Source organism: Pinus tabuliformis, chromosome 5_2, assembly GCF_031772625.1.
Source record: "Pinus tabuliformis cultivar Carrire ecotype Pingquan chromosome 5_2, CPIR1, whole genome shotgun sequence".
Classification (NCBI taxonomy): domain Eukaryota; kingdom Viridiplantae; phylum Streptophyta; class Pinopsida; order Pinales; family Pinaceae; genus Pinus; species Pinus tabuliformis.
In genome coordinates this window covers 445,973,375-445,998,009 of record NC_142306.1, presented here as the reverse complement: position 1 = coordinate 445,998,009, position 24,635 = coordinate 445,973,375, and the positions used below count along the sequence as shown (strand labels likewise).

The 24,635-nt window shown below is 39.2% G+C and overlaps 1 protein-coding gene across 1 annotated transcript in view; it reads right to left on the bottom strand.

Annotated features, from left to right (window-relative positions):
- Positions 1-24,635, bottom strand: part of LOC149159582 (uncharacterized) — a 220,933-nt gene that overhangs the window by 114,226 nt on the left and 82,072 nt on the right. The window contains exons 2-6 of the mRNA XM_089433512.1: positions 21,201-21,249; positions 21,019-21,121; positions 20,826-20,921; positions 20,541-20,615; positions 20,372-20,441 (exon numbers count right to left, since the gene is read on the bottom strand). Coding sequence (XP_089289638.1) covers positions 20,372-20,441; positions 20,541-20,615; positions 20,826-20,921; positions 21,019-21,121; positions 21,201-21,249 — 393 coding nt within the window. The remainder of the gene's footprint in view (positions 1-20,371; positions 20,442-20,540; positions 20,616-20,825; positions 20,922-21,018; positions 21,122-21,200; positions 21,250-24,635) is intronic.

Here is a 24,635-nt window from a genome sequence, read left to right as displayed (position 1 = left end):
ATGATTATTCTCGCAAGACTTGGATCTACTTCTTCAAGAAGAAGGATGAAGTGTTCACCTGTTTCCGACTTCAAAGCCTTGATCGAAAACCAATTCGAGAAGAAAATCAAAATATTGAGGACTGATAATGGGACCAAGTATGAATCCAATGAATTCCAAGATTATTGCAGAGAAGCTGGCATTAAGAGGGAGACTACAACGCCATACACTCCCGAGCAGAATGGTGTGGCTAAAAGGAAGAATCGCTCTATTATAGAAGTTGTTCGTGCCATGCTTCATGATCAATGCTTTCCGAAGTTTATATGGACTGAAGATGCAAATACTACCATATATGTTCAAAACCGATGCCCTCATCAAGCATTGGACTCCAAGACTCCCGAAGAAATGTTCACTGGAAAGAAACCCAACGTCTCTCATTTTAGAATTTTTGGAAGCCCCGTATATTTTCATGTGTCGAAACAGAAAAGAAGCAAATTGGGTGCATTTAGAAAAAAAGGAATCTTTGTGGGCTAGAATGAAAATTCTAAGGAATATAGAATTTATGTGGCTGGTCAAAAGGAAGTTGAGAAAAGTCATGATGTCAACTTCGACGAAGATATGGCCCTCAAGAAGATCAACAACCTTCCTATCCTAAGGAAGGACAAAGAAGCTGACACTGGAAATCAGGGTGAAAAAGAGGACGAAACGATCCCTGATGTTGATGAACCTATGGATCCTATTGATCCTCCTCCTCATGAGCCCTCCTCCTCCAAAAGGAGACCCTCATGGCTTAGGGAGACTCTCGAAGATGCCGAGAGACACATTGCACCAAGGGGACTTTCCGTGAAAGCAAGAAGCCGAATAGGTATCAAAGATATTTGACCGTCATGAGCACTATCATTCAAAATGAGCCTTCATCATTCGAAGAATTCATGAATCAACAAGTATGGAAGGATGCTATGAATGAAGAATACGAGCCAATTATGAAGAATGATGTCTGGGATGTGGTCCCTAGACCCCAGGATAAATCGGTTGTCACTTCCAAGTGGCTCTACAAAATCAAGCATGGAGCTAATGGAAGTGCAGAAAAGTTCAAGGATCGTTTTGCGAGGCTTCTCTCAAAAGGAAGGCGTAGATTATGATGAGATATTTGCACTTGTTGCCCGATACACCACCATCCGCTCGATTATAGCCCTCGCTACCTCGCAAGGATGGAACCTACATCAAATGGATGTCAAGACCGCTTTCTTGCATGGTTCAATCAAAGAGGAAGTCTATGTGGAACAACCCGAGAGGTTTGAGGTTCCTGATCAGGAATCTCATGTATGTAGGTTGAAGAAAGTTCTCTATGGGTTGAAGCAAGCACTTCGGGCTTGGTATGAGAGGATCGATAGCTATCTGATGAAGCTAGGATTCACTAGAAGTGAAGCCGATCCGAACCTTTACTTTAAGGTTGAAAATGATAAACCTCTCATTCTGATACTTTATGTGGACGACCTCTTCTTGACAAGTGCAGACCCTCTCATTCACAAATGTAAGAGGGAGTTGGCTTCTGAATTTGAGATGAAAGACCTAGGACCGATGCACGATTTCCTAGGTTGGAGGTCTGGCAAAAGCTAGGTGAAATTTTCCTCTCTCAAGGAAAATATGTTGTAAAGATATTGGAAAGATTTGGGATGGTGGACTGCAAGCCCATGACTACTCTAATGGAACTTAACTTTAAGAAGTTATGTGGTAGTGTTGCTGGACCTGAATTGGGAAATGTTTCTGAGTATCGTCAACTCATAGGAGCATTGATGTTCTTGGTGAACTCCCGTCCGGACATATGTTTTGCAGTTAATACATTGAGCCAATACATGGTTGAGCCTCATCATATACATTGTATTGCTGCCAAGAATCTTATGAGATATCTTCGGGGCACAATCACTCATGGACTGAGATACGCTACCGGAAATGTGAGGTTGCATGGTTATTCTGGTGCTGATTGGGCTGGCAGTGTGTTGGATCGCAAGAGCACTTCTGGATGTTGTTTTTCTTTGGGTTCTGCTTCGATATCCTGGATGAGCAAGAAGCAGAAATCGGTTGCCTTGAGCACCGTCGAGGCCAAATACATAACTGCTAGTATGGCCTCCTGTGAAGTTGTCCGGTTGAGGAAGCTCTTCAATGACCTGTTTGGACCTGTGTTGGATACCACCGTGATCCTCTGCGACAACCAAAGTGGGATCCGATTATCAGAGAATCTCGTGTTTCATGATTGCCCCAAGCATATAGATATTAGGTACCAATTTATCTGGGACATGGTACAACGAGGAGTAATAATGCTCCATCAGATTGGGACTGATGAGCAGGTCACCGATATTCTGACAAATCCCCCAGGGAATGTCAAATTATTGGCCTTTCGAGAATGACTTGGAGTCGTGGAGAGACCCTCTTATGAGGGTCCTGTATGAGATGGACATTGAGCTCTGGGACCTTCGGAGGGCTTGGGGTACTTCTTGGAGCGGTGATCAACCATAGGGTGAGTGGTTCAGCCTTCCCCTAGTGGTTTGTTGTGTACAAGGTGAGTGGTTCAGCCTTCCCCTGTGATACCCCTTGGCGACATGTAGGCAGGATGAGTGGTTCATCCTTCTCCTGCTGAGACATCCTACCCATGCAGTTTAGGACTCATGGTAAGTACCTCTCATCTGGCCAATGAGTAGGGAAATGAGGATAGGGACCATAGTACCACCAATGCACGCAAAATACTACCGTACTCCCTATGCTAGGATGACCGATATTTATCTCAGATCAATGGGAACTGACTTTGGGTCAGTAAGAGTGGTATGAAACACTCTCTTTTGATTGGGACTGACTTCAGGTCAGTAGAGAACAATATGATACATTTTTGATCACTTCTTCTTCTTCATAGTTCAGTAGAGCAAAGCAGTGCATTGATGGCAGAGATAGTATAGATTGGCAGATGGATTAGCAAATGGAGTTATCCCTGGTTGAGAGGGAGTGTTAAAATTGGCAACTAGGGCCAAACTCCACATGGGTCATCTTATTTATGGCAGCGAATATTTTTCTTGGATTCCTCTCTCCAAGAGGTCTAGCATTGATCTAGAGATCATCTGATTCTGACATGTACAAATGAAGTTATGAATTTACTTTGATTATGGACAAATTGTCAAGGTTGGCTAGCAAACTCATGTAGGCTCAAAAACCCAACAATCACGTCTATTCATCCTTAACGTTTGCTATAAATACATGATGCCTCATCGTCATTTGGACACACTCATCTTCACACATCTCTCTCTCCTCTCATCTGATTGGGTATGCATTTCTAGGCAGCATCTCTCTCCACACATGCGAAGGAAAGAAGGGCAATTTTCTGTTTCAGCGTTGACCAAGTTTGACCAAATTTCAGAGACCGTTTTTGGGTTGTGTTGACCATATTTGATTGCGATTTTTGGTGGAGGAACTCTATCCCAACAAGTCGCATTTCTGGGCACAAAAATCGAGGCTAAACATTGACTGTTGACCAGTGTTGGCTGCAGCTAGCACTGAACATAGGTGGATTCTTTGACCAGACTTTGACTGGACTGATTTCGGATTGTTTTGAGGGTTGTTTCATCTTGTTGTTTGGAGGCCAAAGTTGACTGAATTGTTGAGGGTCAAATTTGCCTCGTTGCCAACATTGACTTTTCTAGTTAGCACTCTTTCACTGTTTTTATAAATTATCAAATTTGCAAATTGTACTATCTCTCTCTCTGCTGAACTATTGAAGACTATAAGAAGAATTGATCAAGGGTTTCCCCACCTTGGGGTTTGTCCCTGACTGGTGCCACATATTGTGTCCTCTTGTCTTGGCTTGTCTTCTATTGTTTATCTTTATGTTCTATCTGAAATTTACTATCATGTTGATATGATTGCTAAACTGGATATTGATATTGGGCTAATAAAGAAATTGAAGTAAAATTGCTCTAAAGCGTAGAACATACTATCGTTGCCTAAAATTAACACAGTTGTGCGAATGGATGTAAAATTTGATAAGGAGAAAGCAATGCGGTGCTCCCTTGAGAGGGAGCTTTAGATCCCACCAAAAGAGGAGCTTTTAGTTCCAAAGGAGGAACCATGGGAAGTTGTGGAGCAGCCACAAATTGAGGAGCAAAGAGTGGAGACAACCACTCAAGCAGAACCATCCAAAGAAGGCAAAAAAAGAACTAGGGAAGTTGAGAAACTTGTGCAGAATGCGAGGGAGAATGTGGGTGCTCCTTCAAATCAGCGCAGGAAGAGAAGGACACCTAATCGGTACATTGGCTACATGGCTCTAATGACTAAGCTTGTAGAGACTAAGCCATCCTCTTTCGAGGAAGTTGTAGAGAAACCTGTATGGGTTGATGCAATGGTGGAGGAAAACGAATCCATTGTAACGAACAGTGTTTGGGAAGTGGTCCCAAGATCAGCAAATAAATCAATAGTGGGTTCACGAAGGATCTTCAAGGTTAAGCAGGCAACAGAGAGAAGCATAGAGAAGTATAAGGCCAAATTTGTGGCCAAGGGATGTTGAAGAAAATGTAACTAGGTTTGGTATTTGTACATGTAATTTTGATCTTTGTACTTGTAAAGGAAAGAAATATTATTTTTGTAAATTATAAGAATGAGTTTCTTTCTCATTCCATAGGTCTAGGAAAGTCAAAGAGTCAAAATCATGTTAAAGATCTCTTCTTGAGCATATTTGTAATGTATATGAAGCTACCTAGTGTCTAGAACAACCCTCCAAGACCAGCACAATCCTCTTGAAGGAAAGCAAGCAAAACAATGAAAAACTATGTCAGGTCAACCAGCAAAATAATTTAAATTGAAGTCATGTCGGTTAACAAAAGAGACACAATAGATCGCTTGGTTATGTCGGCTCATTATGGAGGCATGACCACTATATATACCCACCTAGGGTCACCACAAATGAGAGGAACAGAATCTCGCATTTTTCTCTGAAATAACTCGGATAAGAACAGGGTCTGCAACTTCGCATATCTTGAAGAAGTACACTCTCGGATGGGATAGTTAGGAGCAAGATCTCGGTGATAAGGTACAGTGATACCTTCGCATTCCACTCTAAAATCTCGATCAAGTTCAAGGTGTTGAAACTCGGATGGGTACAAGACTGTGTCTCTTCGCATAAGGATCAGACTTCGGATAGCATCATTGTGATTTCAGATGAGTGCTATTGTAATGGTTACATTCTCGACATAAGTCTAAAGATAAGGGTCTCGATGCTACTCTCTGCAATCATAACCTTAAGCATAGTTATGATCTCAATGGTGACTCTGTCTCAAGGATATAATCTCATCGAAGGAGCAGCTATGGTGAAACAGTGAAGATCTCGGTGGTGCAGACACAGTGATGATCTTATAAAAGGTGCAGTGATGATGATGATCTCAACAATATGAAGAAGAGGATTGATGTCTTGGTCTTGGAGTGGCTCAGTCAGTCAAGGGTCATGGTCTTGGTGTTCATCAATTGGTATCTCTATAAGAAGAATTTTGTGCAAGTTTTCCTCTCCAAGAGGGAGAGGTTTTGGCCCTGGCAAAATGCCTACATCTTGTGTTCTTGTCTCTTTGTTTTTGGTAGCTATTTGATGAAATAAGAAACACACACTCTGATAATGTCAAAAAGAAGATTGTGCTAATAAAAAAATTAAAAAAACCTCACAAATAGTTATCAAGTCAAGAAGAATCTCATTAACTACATGTGCCTTAGATTCTTCAACATGGTATCAGAGCTATGGTTGCAGTCTAAGGAAGGGCATAAAAGAGACACTTAAGGATCAGCTTCAAGAAGGACATCAGAACAAGTTGAAGGAATTGAAAGATCAGTCTTCAACAAGCAGTATACAACAACAAGACAATTCAAGATCAATCTCAGTTAAAGTGAAGTCTCAATACTCATGCTCAGAAGTCGGATCACTATGAATATTCAGATGGTACAGACTGGTACAGGCTCTCGATGACACATAACAGTGACATATTCGAACTCCTCTATCAGTCTTGATGAGCACAACAAAGTATAAATCCTCGGTATATGAACTTGGTGGATACTCTGTCTCGGTGAAAAAGGAGTATCCCCTGTCTCGGCACTCTTATGATTTCTATCTCAATGAGAACATTGTCTTGACATCAACGTGATCACTGTCTTGGTCTCCTCATAATCAAAGTCTTCAACATATTCTCGGCATGATCATGGTGATACTCTTACAGACTTAACATATTCATCTTGGTCTCTGTTTCGGTAATTTCTTGGCATAAGAATAATGGTCTCAAAGATCCTACAGGAAACACACAATCTCGGTCTGACAAAACTATATCCACATTTTGATGAAATGGTACAGTTCGACAAAGTATTACATAAGCATGGTGATCTCAATACTTCTCATGATGCTTAGTTATTGAGGATCTCGGGTAAAATGCCATCATTTGGGTAACTCCATATAAGTCCTCGATACAAGGAGACATTTCTTCTCTGTCTCGGCAAAAATTATACTTTTAGAAACTCGGGAAAGGAAGGCAGATAGTCTCTCTATACACAGTTCAGTTACTATCTCTATCTATGTTATTCAGTGACAAGTGCCTCTCTACACAATTCGTATGTACAATGCTCATAGAACTCACTGTCTCGGTATAGTGTCAGCGATATACTTGTCACAGTTTCGAATCTTGTCCATGAACATGATCTCAATAGCATGATGCTCAGATCAGAGCATGAATTTGTTGATGCTAAGTATAATAAGGTCCACTTGTGGGATGGCAGTATCACGAGCATGTCAACAATGTGTTCAAATATAGGAGTCGAAAGTACCATGAAGATGAAATAGGAATCAAGATGATCACAAGATCATAAAGCAGTTTCAATGATGACAAGATAAAAAATGTCATGGTGCTAAAAGGTCTCCAAAGAAGTCTTGGTAAAAGGATACTAGCAGTTCATGATGGGCAGCGCAAGCAAAGGAAGCATCAAGGTGAAGACCTCCTCTTCACATGCCAAGTAAGTATTTCTCATGTTTAATCAATTTTTGGTTTAATGACTTCGGTTTGCAAGGTAATGGAAATCCTAGAGGATAATCATAATCCTCATAAAAAAAGGGTCCTTGCATGAAATAAGGACAATAGTTATGGTACTCATAGATGAGTGAAGTCGTTGAATGAGGTCTCCTTTGAATTCATAAGGTAGACATTAGGGAAGCTAGAAAAGGAATTACGAACAATATGGTTCTTAAAAGAACATTGATAGAAGGAAAAGAAAATTCATGTCACTGGATAGGATGGAAGACGCTAAATGCAGCCCATGGTAAGAGGGAGTAGAATTCTTTAAGTTAGTCTCTCTCTATAAGTCTCCTTTTGAGTTCCTAAATCCTGCAAAGAATGTGACTACAATATATTATCGAATATGATGTGACATTATGGAAGTATTAGAAACAAGATCTCGTGACATCATCACGAGGGTGACTATAATCACAAGGATAAGTAAGATACCTCTGTCAACAACTTAGGGTTTCTATGAAAGAAGGAAAGTTGTAGGCAACAACTTTGCAGAACTCAAACATTTGAAGAATGCTCATCATGCATCAAAAGGGAAACATTTGTTGAATAGGGATCTGTAAGATACTCAAGATTCTCTAATGGAATCTTCACTAGAAGATTCACTGATCCAGGGATGAAGCAAGTGTTTCAATAGAAACTCCAACCTGTGAAGTTCATGAATAATGATATGATGACGTAAGAGCAGTTCAAGGGGTTGAAGATATTTCAATCAAGGAAGTTGTTGAAAGAAGCTTGGACAACCTAAAAGGTAAAATGAGGTATGTATACTTGTATTTAAGTTTTATAATGTCATGTCGTATGGTTGTAGATCAATACCTCTATCTTGAGAAGCATGATCGAAGGAAAAGGATCTCCTCCTCTAAAAGGATGCAGAAAGACATAAGTCACACTAGATGAAATCAACATAATATGTCCTCATATGAAGTATGAGGTGATTGACTACAATGAAGAAACTCTAATTAAAAGCTGTTGGGAATGGAATGTGTGAGGAAGGAAGAGATCGTGAGATATGCAACCATGATAAAGGCAATCAACATCCAAAAGACCAAGAATATTGGAATAGGAAATCTCTCGGAAAGATATGAAGACTCTGATGAAAGTCTGAAAAATATGAAGACCCTTGACAATGGATATCTTTGGGAGATATGTCAGTATGTGTGCAGGATGTTGATACCTACAAAAATATGTCGTGATGAAGAGCCACCTAGTAAGGTACGATTTGATTTAATGATATACTTGATTTCTTGAATAATATCTGGATAAGTTCATGCAGGGCTACTTACAAGTACAACAAGCATTCATGTGATGAATGGAAGAAGCATGATGAGAAGAAGTAGTCATATGACGAAGGTTCCATATATGAAGAAGGCCACTTTCCATGAAGAAAGGAATGACATGACGAACTAAGGAGAAAAGTGATCAATGATTGTTGCCCTACAAGAAAGAAGCTCAGCTAACTTTCATGACATCAAGAAGAGAAGTTGATCAAGCAGTTGAAGGACCCACGAAGTAGAAGTTGTTGATGTATTGAAGAGTCCCTAACTAAGAGGAAGCTCTGACAGGTCCCTGATCAAGAGGGAGCTTGAATTAGATCACCCCTGATTACAAAGGAGTGACAGTTTTATTTCATGTGTCATGCACTAGACCAAGACTAATAGTCATAAGTCTAGATGAAGGTCATGAATGGAAATGAAGACACATGATAGACACAACATTATTGTCTTCACCTGAGAAGAAAAAATGGAAGGTTGGGTAATCATCTAGCATCTGATACTCTTTGAGGATGTGTAGGGCATCCAAGATAAGAGTAGGCAAGAGGACCGGTATTCTTTGAGGGTTGGGAACCCAAGATAAGAATAGTCCTAGAAGGTCATACTCAGTGAATACCAGAGTGGGTACGTACCTTGAGAGACAATGATGAAAGTGTCTATAAATCATTGGTCTCGCTAGCGTTGCAGCTCATGGTCTCAAGGAGAGATGGAGTTGTTATTCAAGGCCTTGCACTGTGACAATGTTGGTTGATATGATGCGACACAGATGGGATTACCAATCCGATTCTTCTTATGAGAAATTATTCAGATTGAGAATGACCAAGTACCATTGTAAATACCTCCCTAGTTAAGAGGGAGTGTTAAAGAAAAAGTAACTAGGTTTGGTATTTATACATGTAATTTTGATCTTTGTACTTGTAAAGAAAAGAAATATTACTTTTGTAAATTATATGAATGAGTTTCTTGCTCATTCCATAGGTCTAGGAAATTCAAAGAGTCAAAATCATGTTAAATAGCTCTTCTTGAGCATATTTGTAATGTATATGAAGCTACCTAGTGTCTAGAACAGCCCTCCAAGACTAGCACAATCCTCTTGAAGACAAGCAAGAAAAACAATGAAAAACTCTATCACGTCGACCAGCAAAATAATTTAAATTGAAGTCATGTCAACTAGGAAAAGAGACACAACAGATCACTTGGTTATGTCGGCTCATTATGGAGGCATGACCACTATATATTCCCACCTATGGTCACGCAAATGAGAGGAACATAATCTCGCATTTTTCTCTGAAATAAATCGGATAAGAATAGGGTCTACAACTTCGCATATCTTGAAGAAGTACACTCTCGAATGGGATATTTAGGAGCATGATCTCGGTGATAAGGTACAGTGATACCTTCGCATTCCACTCTAAAATCTCGGTCAAGTTCAAGGTGTTGAAACTCGAATGGGTACAAGACTGTGTCTCTTCACATAAGGATCAGACTTCGGATAGCATCACTATGATTTCAGATGAGTGTTATTGTAACAGTTACATTCTCAGCATAAGTCTAAAGATAAGGGTCTCGGTGCTACTCTCTGCAATCATAACCTTAAGCATAGTTATTCTCTAAATGGCGACTCTGTCTCAAGGATATAATCTCATCGAAGGAGCAGTTATGGTGAAACAGTGAAGATCTCGATGGTGCAGACATAGTGATGATCTCGGAAAAGGTGCAGTGATGATGATGATCTCAGCAGTATGAAGAAGAGGATTGATGTCTTGGTCTTGGAGTGGCTTAGTCAGTCAAGGGTCATGGTCTTGGTGTTCGTCAATTGGTATCTCTATAAGAAGAATTTTGTGCGGGTTTTCCTCTCCAAGAGGGAGAGGTTTTGGCCCTGGCAGAATGCCTACATCTTGTGTTCTTGTCTCTTTGTTTTTGGTAGCTATTTGATGAAATAAGAAACACACACTCTGATAATGTCAAAAAGAAGATTGTGCTAATAAGAAAATTAAAAATGCCTCACAAATAGTTATCAAGTCAAGAAGAATCTCATTAACCACATGTGCCCTAGATTCTTCAACAAGGGATACTCTCACGTTGAAGGAATTAACTATGATGAGATCTTTGCTCTTGTAGCAAGGTTCTCATCCATTAGATCAATTGTTGCTCTGGCTACGCAGATGGGGTGGAAGATCCACCAGATGGATGTAAAAACAACATTCCTCAATGGAGTTATTGAGGAGGAGGTGTACATCGAGCAACCGAAAGGTTTTGAGGCGTTTGATCAAGAGTCTCATGTATGCAGACTCAAGCGACCGTTGTACAGTCTCAAACAAGCACCCTGTGCTTGGTACACCAAGATCGATAGCTATCTCACCAGTTTGGGCTTCAGTAAAAGTAAAGCGGATGCAAAACTCTATCATATCTTGATAGAAGATGAATTTCTCATTATTGTCTTATATGTTGATGATTTAATTTTAACTGGTGAAGAACAGTTGATCAAATCTTGCAAGGAGGACCTTGCAAGGGAGTTTGAAATGAAAGACATGGGTCTCATGCACTACTTCCTCAATTTGGAAATATGGCAAGGTGATGGGGAACTATTTGTCTCTCAAGGCGGCAAGTATGCGAACAAAATACTTCAGAGATTCTGCATGGAGAGTTATAAACCCATGGAGACACCTCTAGCAACCAACTAGAGGAAGTAGGATGTCACTTCAGGTGAGGAAGTGGATGCTACCATTTATTAACAGTTAGTGGGTTCACTCATGTATCTTGTGAACACACAATCAAATATGTGCTATGCAGTCAACCAGTTGAGCCAAGTTATGGTTAGGTGTTAAGTTATGGTATGTTCTATGCTTAGAGAAGTTTACTTATCTTTCTTATTATTATCCACAGATTAGCAATCACGTGTACATAAAGTAAAGTGCATATAGAACATTAAACGATCGACAAAAAACAAGCCAAGACAAGGGACACAATATGTGGCGGCTAGCCAGGGACAAACCCCAATGTGGGGAAACCCTTTGATCAAATCTTCCTTTATCTTCAATAATTCAGCAAAGAGAAATAGTACATAAATCTGATTTACATCAGCAGCAGCAAACCCTAGATCAGCCAAACCAGGGCAAACAATATCTTGCAAACTGACCTTCGGATCGGCTTGATTCCTTCACCAAAAAATGCGGCCTTCAGAGGAGATCCAGATTCACCTATAGTGCAGTTGTGAGAGGCAGACTGATGGTCAACACTGGTCAAAATTTGGTTCTGCAATTGCAACCCTAAATTCTGCACCTTCCTTCCATACGTGTGAGAAAAGAGTCTCTTTCTGCACAGTAGGAGAAGAGCCTCTTTTCTACGCAGGAGAGAGAGAGAGATGTGATGAGTTGAGTGAGTCCAAATGAGGAAAAGACCTCTTGTATTTATACACAACTGTTGATGATTGAATAGATGCGACTGTTGGGCTTCTAAGCCTACATGAGTTGTAGGTCGGCTTGATAATTATTCCATAATCAAAATAAATTCACATCTCCATAAATACATATCAGAATCGGATGATCTTTAGATCAATCCTACACCTCTTGACGAGAGAAATCTAATAAAAATATTATCAGCCATGAATAAGATGACCCACATGGAGTTTGGCCCTAGTTTCCAATTTTAACATTAGGCCAACCAAATTATTTTGGAAGGCAGCTAAGCATGTGTTATGGTACCTCAAAGGCACAAACTAGTTTGGACTATGGTATAGACGGACAGAGGGAGTGAAGCTATGTGGCTTCACAGATGCAGATTGGGCGGGGAGTCCATAAGACCGAAAGAGTACATCACGTAGTGTTGGGTCCGCAACTGTTTCCTGGTACAGCAACAAAGATCTGTGGCGCTCGGCTCGATAGAAGCGGAATACATGGCTGCAAGTCAAGCAGCATGTGAGGCGATTTGGATGAGAAAGATACTTGTCGGATTGTTTGGTCAGATGATGGATCCAATTTTGATCTACTGTGATAGTCATAGTTGTATCAAGCTCTCAAGAAATTCTCAAATTGATTTTTCCATTGATTAAATTGAGAAAAATTGAATTTCCACATCAACAGATAACTTGGATGTAGTTAACTTGTGTGACATGGCTTGTGTCACCTAGTTTACTCTGTAAATTCGAGTTGGAGGAGTTAGAGTTCAGTTAAGCATGTGTGATTGCTAATTTGTAGCAATCAAATTCAGTTATCTCAAGTTGTTTTCAATTAAACTAGTTCCAACTTTTATCTCATAGTTAAACTAGTTATCTCATAGCTTCTCAGTGACTAGAGAGAGAGGTTATGCACTTGCAGGTTGTGCTCAGTTGAGCAAAGCAATTGTAATACATCTCTATTCATCAGATTAATGCAAGTAGGCATTAGCGTTTTTAGCAGTTTGCTTTTCCCAGGAAAAATACTATTTACATGTGTGTGATTTCTTATTGCATGTTTGAGATTTTTGTTCTAAATTGTGAATTAATGTCTGCAGAGCAATAGAGTAGGTTTGTGTCTTGTGATTTTGATTACCCTGAGCAGTTGCAAATCTACATCGTAATTTCTACAATCAAGGACCATATTGAGATGGTTAAGCTTGCCGGGATTGCCACCCATCTAGCCAATAGGTGAGGAGACTTAGGTGCATGAGATCTTTACCAAAGTCGAACGCTACTGCCATGGACTTGGTTAAGGTAAATTGATCTCCCTAAGTATTGGATGTAGGTGTTCTACCACTTGATTACTAAGGATCAAGTTGGGTGAGGGTCAGTCAGTGGACATAAGGTGTGTGTGATCTTTACCAAGGTCATTTATGACTGCCATGGACTTGGTTGTGGTAAATCGATCTTCCCTATTATCGTGTGGATCATTCTTCTTCTTCTATGGATCGAGTCATCATTGTTCAACTGAGATGAGATGAGATGAGACGAGATGAGCTTCTCTTATATTGAGACATGTACATCTAAGATGAGACTTATGGTGCAGTAGGAAATTCCTCCCTAGCTAAGAGGGAGTGTTGAAAATGGCATCTTCAATCGGAATTTCATCATCAAAATTATGGAGAAATTCATTAATACCACTTTGACCAAGTCGGCCTAGCGAAGGACAAGTCTACCCCACAAGGAGAAATTAACCCTCCTTAGACACATAAAAATATGAGTTCGTTGACTTCATTTATGGCATCACATCATCATCACTCAACAAGTTCAATCTAATTTGAAAACATGTGAAGGAGAGAGAGAATTCTTACCAGCGTTGACTTTTTATTTTGGGTTGGGTTGAACAACACTGACTTGGGCTATTTGACTTTGTTTGACCGAGTTGTTTGGATTGTTTTGGGAGGTTGAATATTCCTAGAATAATCTCTCTGCCTTCACTGAAGTTTTGGGCACATTTTCTAAGGTTGACTACACTGTTTGACTAGGGTTTGACCACAGCTTTTGACTGTGGAAATTGACTAAAAATTGCAAGATACTTTGACTCTGTTTTGTCCAAATCTTTGATTGTACTTGGAGGTCAAATCTTTAACTGTGTTGACCGAATTTTTGGGTTAGCCTTTTAGGCGTTGACCGCAAGGTTGACTGGGCTTTGACTATAGGTTGATTGAAGCATTTGGCTGAGCTTCATAAGGCCAAATATCAGCCCTTTGTTGCAGACTGGCATATTTGACCAAAATTGACTTTTCTCTCTCTCATTTGATTAGATTTGGATTGGTTGACTTGGAAAGTCAAAGTCTGACTTTTACTAGTTATTGGATGTATTATTGGACTGTGTATCTCATGTTGAACATTCATTGGCTAATAGAAGAAGAGGAATCGATTATGGGTTTTCCACTTATGGGGTTTTTCCCTGGTCTTTGACCAAAAATCTTTGTCTCATTATGCTTGGCTTTCTTCTATTGTCCATTATTGTTTATTGTTCTACCAAGAATTGCTTAATTGTTACTGGGGCGAATGAAAGTGAATGAAATTGTTTTAAGTGATTATTACAGCATAGAACTCTGTGAAAATTAACTAGGGAGATAGACTACAAAAATCTTAAAGAGGTTCAGGATGCAAGATTATAGACCCATGTCCACGCCTACGATTACTAACTAGAGGAAGATAGAAGCTTTGGACGACTCAGATGTGGACCCAACCTTGTATAGGCAGCTTCGGTCCACTCATGTATCTGGTCAACCAAGGCCAAACATATGTTTCACTATCAATCTCAGTCAGTTTATGGTGGAACCCAAGAGGGTGCACTGAACAGTGTCGAGACACATTTTGAGGTACTTGTGTGGTACAGTCGAGTATGGGCTGAGGTATACTCAAGGTGATGATGTTAGATTATGTGGATATATAGATGCACACTGGGAAGGCAGTTCAATTGATTGGAAAAGCACTTCAAGGTGTTGCTTCAGTATTGGATCAGGGGTTGTCTCTTGGTGCAGCAGGAAGCAGAAGTTTGTGGCACTGAGTTCTGTAGAGGCAGAATACATGGTAGCAAGCATGGCCACATGCGAAGCTATTTGGGTTTGGAAGCTACTAGTGAGTTTGTTTGGTCAGTGGTTGAATTCGACCAGTATCTACTATGATAATCAAAGTTGCATCAGGCTCTCTGAGAATCCAGTGTTTCATGATAGGTCAAAGCATATCGACATAAGGTACCACTTCATTAGAGATTGTGTGTAGTGTGGATCAGTTCGCTATAGCATGTTCCCACATATCAGCAGGTTACAGATAATCTCACGAAGGCCTTCAACAAGGCAAAGTTTGTCTTCTTCAAGGATAAGATGGGAGTAATGGAGAACACCTTCCTCGCTAAGAGGGAGTGTTAGTTTTTGGTAGCAGCAGACAAGTTTTCTAATCTCTATGGTGTCTAAGAGGCTAAGGAACACAAGATCTCCAAAACCCATAAAAGGTTTCGCAAGAAACGCCTTAGAAGCACCTCAAATAGATTAATTGACCAATAATTAAATTCCCCTACGTCTAACTTAGGAAAAATGGTTAATTAAATTGGATTAACTAAGGGAAATCAGATTTTGCTTTAGAGATTTCTAAAAAAGTGAGTTGATGGAGTCAAGATGACCTTAGCCATCGATTGAGATGTGATCATGGTCGTTGATTGATCAACACGAGATTATAAGAGTAAGTCGATGGGGTTTGGAGAAGACACAAGACAGTTGAGACACAAAGGGAGGTAGTGCAAATTAGCTAGTTGTAGAGAGCAAGTCGTAGTTCCAGACAGAGGGAGTCAGTAGCGGGGTTTTTAGTAGTGGGAATTTCCCAAGAAATTCTCAAGAGGTTTCCATCTTTCCAGTGACAAGAAGGGAGGTTGAGATTTCTAGCAAAGGAGACTGAAACAACTAGTGTGAGTAGCCAGTTTCCCCAATGCGTGTAGCAAGAGTAGTATTTCGCTTCCAGTTGTTGGAAGGATTGTAGTAGGAGCAGTATTTCACTTCAGGTTGCTAGAAAGATTGTCGAAAAGAGGTGTAAGTAGCTTCAGGAGACAGAGGGAGGAAGATTGACTTGTAGGGAGGGAGTCCAGGAGGTTGTGCAAATTAATCCGAGCAGGCAGCGCGCATTCCAGGAAGACAGTGCGAATGCTAGGGAGGAGCGTGAATGGCTTGGAGGAGGCCATAACAATTTGCTAGAGGGAAAAGTAATTTCCCAGATTATTTTGCTAGTTGAGAAAATTGTATGTCGAAGGTTTTCCATTCTATGACAACCAATTGTAATTCTCTATTTTGCTGAAGAATAATATAAACCCTCACCTGCTACGTTGGTTTTCCCTTCGGGTTTTTCCAGGGATGATTGTCTAAAAATAATTTGTTAGATTTATCGTGAGTGTGTGCATTATTTTCTCAATTCCAATATTTTTGTTTTTTGCAACGTTTTCTATTTGTAAAGATTGCAGTAGTGGATTGTTCGTTATTTGTCATAAATAATTTACAAAAGACAAATAAACTGCATAAGGTAGGAGAATGATACCCAGTAGTTACAATCGTGGAAATTTCACAAGTTCTGGGAACTGAGAGTGGGACTCTAACTCTCCACCAAACCATAGACAAGCTACAGCCACTATTACTAGTAGCTGTCACCCCCGAGCAAGATTCCAAAGCTTGAGGTAGAGTGCTTTAAGAGGAGTTTTAAACTGATTGAGTTCGTTGAAACAGAGTGTCTCAAGGCTGCCTCACCTCCACCCACCAGCTATCACAACCAAGTAAACATGGTGAACCACTTTATTGACATGCAACCATCTTCTACTTAGGAGATTATATCAATATCATCAACTGAAACAACGTGTCTCAAGGCTACCTTGCCTTCACCCACCAGCTATTTCACATAAGGTAGGGAAATTTTCCTTTTACACAAAGGGACTTATAATACAGTATCCCCAATTATCAAGGGATTTAAACATAGAGTCTCAATTCACATGTGGAGAGAGGGATATAGTTAATAACATGGAGGGTTTGTCAGCTATGTTACCTTTGAAGAAATAAGAGAGCACATTCCAGCAGCTTAGTGGTATCTCCCACCTATGTTATCAGCCCAATTCCATGGAACAACGATCAGGAGTTACAATCCCACTAGCCCTGTGTGTCTCCACCTCTCAAAGGTTGTCAACCAACATAGCCTCTAGTGGATTTATCAACCCTATAAGATATAGCCACTGCTCTGTGATTATCAGTCAGCAAGTCTCATTGGTTCCTCAGCTGGCTATCATCAGAGTTATCCTCTATCATTATCAATTAGCAAACCCATAGGTTTTTCAACTAGCTATCATCAGAATCTCTTCTCCCCGAATTCTCTCAATCCTCATAGCCTTCTCTTCCCTCTCAGTGATTCAGTTTACCACTCAGGAGCCTCACGGCCTCCCTACCTTTCCCTCTGTTCCATTCCTCTGCCTATGTGTATGAGTCGTGGGTGCTTTTCCACAAGCCTTTCGACCTATTATGCTCCCCATTTTTTCACAAGAGCCTCTCTGCCTCCCTTCTTCTTGTTTTCGCAGGAGCCTCCTCCTCTGCGTGAGAACGTGTGTGTGTCCCGATAAAAACCAACTGCCCCTCCTTTTTCCAAGGCTCCATGCAGTCCCCCCCTCGTTGGGCAGTGTAGCCCATTTTCTCCATTAAATTTTGTCCTTTTCTTGCTTGTAGCGCTTGACCAGCGAGGACATGGTTTTGTCTTTATCTGTGCAACTAATTTTAATACACAATCAACTCCATTAAAACCACTCAATCAACCCATCACTGATATTTAAAACAATCAACTGCTTAAGCAATCTCTCTCCTCAAGCAATGGATTTTGCGTCTCTCTTAGCCATTTTTAATTTATAATTACATAATTACAAAGAAAATGTTTACCAGGGGAATTAACCCATAGGGGATGTCACACAAACCTTGTGAACATAACTTATGATTTCCTATGCCTTTGTCCTCCTATTTATAGACCCAATTCGAGCATGTAAGGGGCATAGCTTAAGTTAGAAACTCGAGTATTGATTGACGAGTTAACTAAGGGTCCCATTGATTCTCTCTCCAATCAACATTTGGAGTATTTACTCGTTCTCCATTCAATCAAGACTAAAGACTAACTCGCTCTAAATAAACTTGTAACTGCCACCTCGTTCTATAGTCAAACTTATGAAGACTCCACCTAACTGAAGCTCCAACTCTATGCATGCAAACTTGATGATTATTCGAGTAAAATGGAAATAAACTCATCCTAACTGAAGTCTAACTCATGAGCTCGTCCTCACATTGAGAGAAAGACAACTTGAGGTCTTTACTGGCTAAGGCATAAGAGAGAAGACCTTTACTCGCTACATTTTCAAAAACGATTTAATATATAAAAACCAAAATCTTTTTCAATTTTCTATTTTCTATTTTAGTTTAGGACATTTAGCTTGCTGATTTTTCACGTTTGTCATAAGAAAGCAAGTTATTTACCTTGGAGTTCAATGAAAATAAAATTATATCTTAACCAAGGACTGATACACCGATTTTTGAAGTTTTATTTCATATCAATGTTGTGATAATCGCGATCGAGATTAAATCGGTGAGGGTCCAGAAAAAAGAAAATTTGTAAAGATCGGGATAAAATTGGTAAAAATTGTAAAAATCGGGATAAATTCGGTAAAAATTGGCAAAATTAAAAAAAAATACGATTTTGGGGGGGAAATCGCGATTAAACCATGATTTCTGATTTAATCGTTTTAGGGAAAACTCGCGATTTTTCCAAAAAATTGTAATTTTCATGACACTGTTTCATATACTTTTCACAGTGTATCTTGTTTTATGTTGCAGATCTGTGTGTTTTTACTACTATTACAAAATAGGTCTACGGTCTTTTCAATGTTCCACACTCTCACAAGTAAATATTTTCATTTGGGATAGTATATGTAGGCTCTAATTAATATACATGTTGATTTATCAATTTGGAGTCAAAATAGTATTTCCAATTGTTGTTTAATTTAATTCCTTGCTGGAATTTTTTTGGGCATAGTACCCAACGGGTTTAGATCCTGGGACTCTAGAAATTCAATTTCCAACTTGTTGGAAGTTGCATTTGTTGTTGTTGAAAGGTTTCGAAGTGATCTATTAAGGTCAATCTAACCCTTCCTAGCTTTCCCCACCCCTATATCTTTGATCTAGAGTACGTTGACACTAATTAGATGGTCTTTCAAGAGGAAATTGGTTATTGTCCCCGGAATTTCATGCATATTTTAAAGTCTACAGTCACAGAGCAGCAAGAAAATTAACTCTAGAACCCCTCTAACCAGTGATCCAATTAAAAAAATAACTTTAGAAGTCGTTAGGATATTTCTGTACATTCAATTTGAAAATTTAGGATATTTTCTGGATATTTTTCTTGGGTGTATCTTCTTGCTGGCTTTGAGTTTCTGCAGCAAATTTACACACAAAAAACCGATAGGAAAGACAACAATTAACTCCTCCACCTTATCCTTTGACCCCAAAGAAGGTTTTGGTCTTCACTTGGTTGGCTGAGGTATTAATTGGGAATCCTGCCTTAGCCTTTTCGGAAGAAGTTGGGTTTAAAGAGTGGAGGTTTGGACCAATGTGACAGTGGGCCCTTACGTTGTGTGTGCCCATCTTAGTAGGTTGCATGGACCTTTGCAATCCTACTAATCAGATGAGTAATAAGACCAAATTGGAATTCAAGGACTATATCATCCCCATAATGGATTTATGCAAATTGAAAAACAATACTCCTGGCACTATCTAGAAGGATTGGCTTTGGTACTATAATAGGTCAATTTGGATTTACAAGCAATGACATTATATCAGATTCTTCTAGTGAGACATAAATTCAAGGAGATCCTCAACAAATGATGGGAATTGAAGTATGAGGTAAGGAAATGAACTGTATACTTGAACACAGTATATGAGCATTGGGACTCTTACCAGTTGAGGGTCTTTACATAGATGTTCGTTTATCAGGGTCTACCATCAAGGGCTAGGCTAGCCAAGTCTGCCCATAGATGCACATTGTTGTGGGAGACAGAAAGTTCAGCACAGTTTTTGGCAGTGCAGATGTGCTATAGTTCATTTGGATCTGATTTGAAGCTCCTGCAGACTGCAACCATATCCTTTCCCAGAGTTTTTTTGAGGAACGATGCTCTGTTGGAAGATTCCAATGCAGTTGTTCCACCTTACCTTCATTGAGTCCAGCATTGCATTAAAAGTCGATATCAATGATGTTTTCACAGTTTGCAGATTTCTTCAGAGGCTTTTCATGGGATGATGTACAATGATCTTACGGCTCAGCTTATAACTAAGGGCACCCTCCTTAGAAAAGTTCCCAGGTATTGTGACTCTTGAGCTCGATCTCTCTTAAGGAATTTCTTACTATTCTTTAACGAGATTTGATCTGATCTGGATTCTGTACACTGTACGTTCTTGTTAATACATGTTGCATTTTTTCAACAAAAAAAAAACCCTTCTATTAGGTCCATATATCCATTTATGAACCTAATTGCAATGTGTATTGATTGGGAGTTCAAATAGAATCTGTTTTGAATATTTTAGATTGTAACAACATACCTCTTCTAAATCACCAGCATGGTTCTGAAGTGTCAACAATGCTACCTTAGCTGCTTCTTCAAAAGGATACCTACATCATTAAATATATTGTATGAAGTTCAATGCCATGAAATCAGAAAATGACTTGTATATTTGGTCAAAACTCTTATTGTACACTGAGAAAACTCACCCATATACACCACAGGATATAGCTGGAAAAGCAACATACTTAATGTGATTTTCTTTTGCAACCTCTAAAGAGCTCCTTAGTGACACAAACATGAATAAATTGTTATATTTCTGGTATAAATACCAGTACAAGTTAATAGAATAAAACCAGAATGAAATTATCAGATCATAATAACTTAAATTGCTGGTACATGTATATATCATGAAAAACGTGACCATACATTTTATCATATCATAAAACTTAAATAGAGAGTGCATAAATATATCATGAAAGACCTAACCATACTTATATGCACTTGAGAGGACACTTGCCGAGTCTTCCTCTTCATCATAAATAGGCCCAACTGTATGGATAATATGTGATACAGGGAGGTTGAAAGCTCTGGAAAGCTGTGTATCAGTACGCATAGTAGTTCAATCAAGTAGAATGCAGTTTCTACATAGAGGACTAAAAATTCCTTAATGAAAAATTTACTTACTCTGTAATCCTAGCACTTCCTGCTGGGCATCGAACCCCAGGTTCAATCTCTGGAACATTTCGGCACGCATTTAAAAGTTCTGGTCCAGCAGCCCTGTGTATGGCTGAAAAAGCAAGTATCAGCAAGAATCATTCATCACATAAAAATTGTATAAACCACAACAGAAAGCAACAGTTAAATACCTCCATCTACTCCACCACCTCCAAGCATTAATTCATTGGCTGCATTGACCTGTTTACCAGAAGAAGTTCATATCAAAATACACATGCTTAAGAGGGAACATTAAAGTGATGAACATTTCCATCTTTTAACTGTTATTCAGCATCTAAATAAAATATAACTTAAAAACATTTAAACGTGTTTGTATTTCTTATAGCAAATATCTAAAATGATAAAATCTGTATAGTTGGGTAGATCCTTGTTGAACCCTGATTTCATTTATCTCTCGCCCTATTTCTTGATTTTATCTGTATGTAAAATATTAGTTAGTATTTAATTTTAGGGTTATTATTTAATTTTAGGTTAATTAGACGAAAGGGCACGATCATAAGATCATGCCCTTTACCCAAAGGGTTCCCATGGCAGTATATAAGCCAGGAACCCCCATTGTAAACAATCATCATCTATCAATTAATTATTAATAAATAAATATATATATATATAGATATAGATATATATATATCTGCGTATCAAGAAGTTTTTTGCTTCATTGGTATCAGAGCAAGCTCGTTCCTCGGGCTCTGTTGATCTGCTGCCATCGATTTCCCTCTGTTGTCGTTGTTCCCATACTCTCCTTGTATCCCTGTTTACATTCCACGCCCTCGAATTCGCCGTCTTCATTAGTTTCGACACCGTTCCACACGTCTGCCGCTAAAACCCTCCGTCCAACTGCACACCCTATCCCGTCCATACCTGTCTCTGTAGACATCTTTGCTCCCAATCCGCTACCGCGTATTCCATTCCACTGCAATCCATCGTTACGCCGCTGTCACCACTTCACATGCCCATCAGCATACCACGCCGCTGTCACCACTTCACATGCCCATCAGCGTACCACGCCGCTGTCACCACTTCACATGCCCATCGGCATACCACGCCGCTGTCACCATTCTGCCATTTGTCTTTGTATAAAATTGTCATTGTCCATCTCCGCCTGCCCTTGTTAATGCGGCCGACCCGCTGACTTTCGTGTCCCTATCTTCTCATCCACCGATTCCCTTTCTGACATATACCGAAATCTTCCTCATCCACAGTCTTCTACCCTGTCCGCAATCTTCTACACACCCCGTCCCCGCCGACATCCTCCGCACCAGTCCGTTGTTCTGTCTGTTTTCGTTGTTCTGTCTGCTTCCATCGACCTATAGCTATCAGCACTGTCCACACCTATTCCGCCTACCACATTCCACCGTTCGATCATTCCTTAAAACTCTACAACGTCTACCGTCAGTGAAACACCATGGCCATTGGCTCCCAGTCGTACCCTTTCAGTCCAATTAAATTTCTAAATTCGATATTTTTCGTTATATAAGTTATAATATATACAACTAAACTATATTAAATAGTATATATTATATAACATATATTATATATACAATATATCTAATTTAGTTATATATAAAAATATTATATATTATATATTATATACATAATTTATTTATATATATAAATATTATATAGTTTAAAACTATATATATATATAATTAATTAAATTAATTTAAAAAAAATATTAATTTTAGCTGGCAGATAAATATATGCCCCCACAAACTCGCTCAATGTCAACAATGACAATGGCGGATTTCCAAAAAAAATTGGTTGACGCGAAGCATAAGATAAATAACAACAACGATGGCGTCAATAAAAGATTAGATGATTTCCAGATCAAGCTTAATGGGCAAGCTGACGAAATCAAAAGTCTTCAAGATACGATAAATCAAATAGAAATAAAGATGGAAAATCGTCGTGTCCAATTAGAAGTGGATCACAAAGAGACCTTATCATTGCTAAAACTTTTGTGTAAAAATATGAGCACAACTCATCAGATTCAACGAAATCAACAGACTCTCATGAAAAAGCTGAATCCCCCAAAAAATCAGCGACACCCCACCAAGAAATGAGTAACGCAACTCTTACAAACAAGCAACTCTGGGATACCTTTACTAATCAACACCCCTTTTTTGCTCAACCATTAGCAACATACCAGCGAAGGGCGAAAGTCGAGATGCCTAAATTCGATGGAAACGAAAAAAACAATGTTACATGGATAAATAAAGCAGAAGAATACTTTGAGATATATGACATCAATGATGATGACGAAAAGCTCAGGCTCGCATCCATGAAAATGGAAAGGGAAGCATATAATTGGTATATGTGGTGGAAAAAGACAACACACGTCATTAGTTGGAGAAAATTTAAGGATGCATTTTTTAAAAGATTCCAAGGTGTAAAGGAAGAAGAGTTCTTTTCAAAACTCATCAAATTACGACAAAAAGGAAGTGTAGACGAATACACTCAAGAATGGGAGACCTTAGTAACACAAGTACCTAGGTTATCAGAATCTCGTCTAATTCAATCATACATCTCGGGATTCAAAACCCATTTACAAGTAGAACTTGAGATGCATGACATTACATCAATAGAAGTAGCAAGACGAAAAGCAAAAACAGCCGAAAAGAAATTCGAACAAATATTTTGGTCAAAATCGGAAAAAACATATTCAAGACGAAGAATACCCCAGTATGTGGACTCAAACAATACAAGATATGTTCCACCACATCGTCGTGAAGATGAAAAATCTAATGTGGAAACGCAAAGGATAAAAGAGGGTAAATGCAAACGTTGTGGTGAGAAGTGGGACCCCAAACATAGATGTGCTAAAGGAAAAGAACCAAAGAACCTATATAATTGTGAAGCAACCAATGATTCAAACAGTGAAGATTCTGACATAGAAGAAACATAAGATGCCCCAGAATTCTCACCAGAATTAGATGACGGAAGCATTCCGCAAGTGTCATTATCAACGATGACAGGTATATCACAACCTCAAACCTTAAAGTTAAAAGGACACATAAAGAAGAACAACGTAGTGGTTCTCATCAACTTTGGTAGCACACACAATTTTTTAGATGCAATTGTGGCAAAGAGACTCAATATTTTTTCATTTCCCTTGCCAAACATGAAAGTGATGGTAGCTAACGTTAAGAAGATTGAAAAGGTGGGGAAATGTCATAAGGTCAATTTGCAGATTCAAGACTTTAATTTAGAGTCTTCGTTCTTCACGGTACCATTGGGAGGAGTAGATGTAGTCTTAGATATCCAATGGCTACGAACCTTAGGTACTTATGCCGCCAACCATCAAGTACAATTTATAAAATTCAAATGGGGAGGTTAGAAGTACAAATTACACGGATTCCAAGCACCAGAGAATCAAATCGTATCATCATCTCAGATGATGAAGATGATTCGAAAAGGAGCACCTGCTTATGTAGTACAATATCACCAATTAGAAATGTTATCTGCAAATATGACCAATGAAGAGTCACCAGAGATACAAGATCTAATTCGGAAGCATGAAAAAGTATTTCAAGACCTACCTATGAAGATGCCGCCTAATAGGGAAA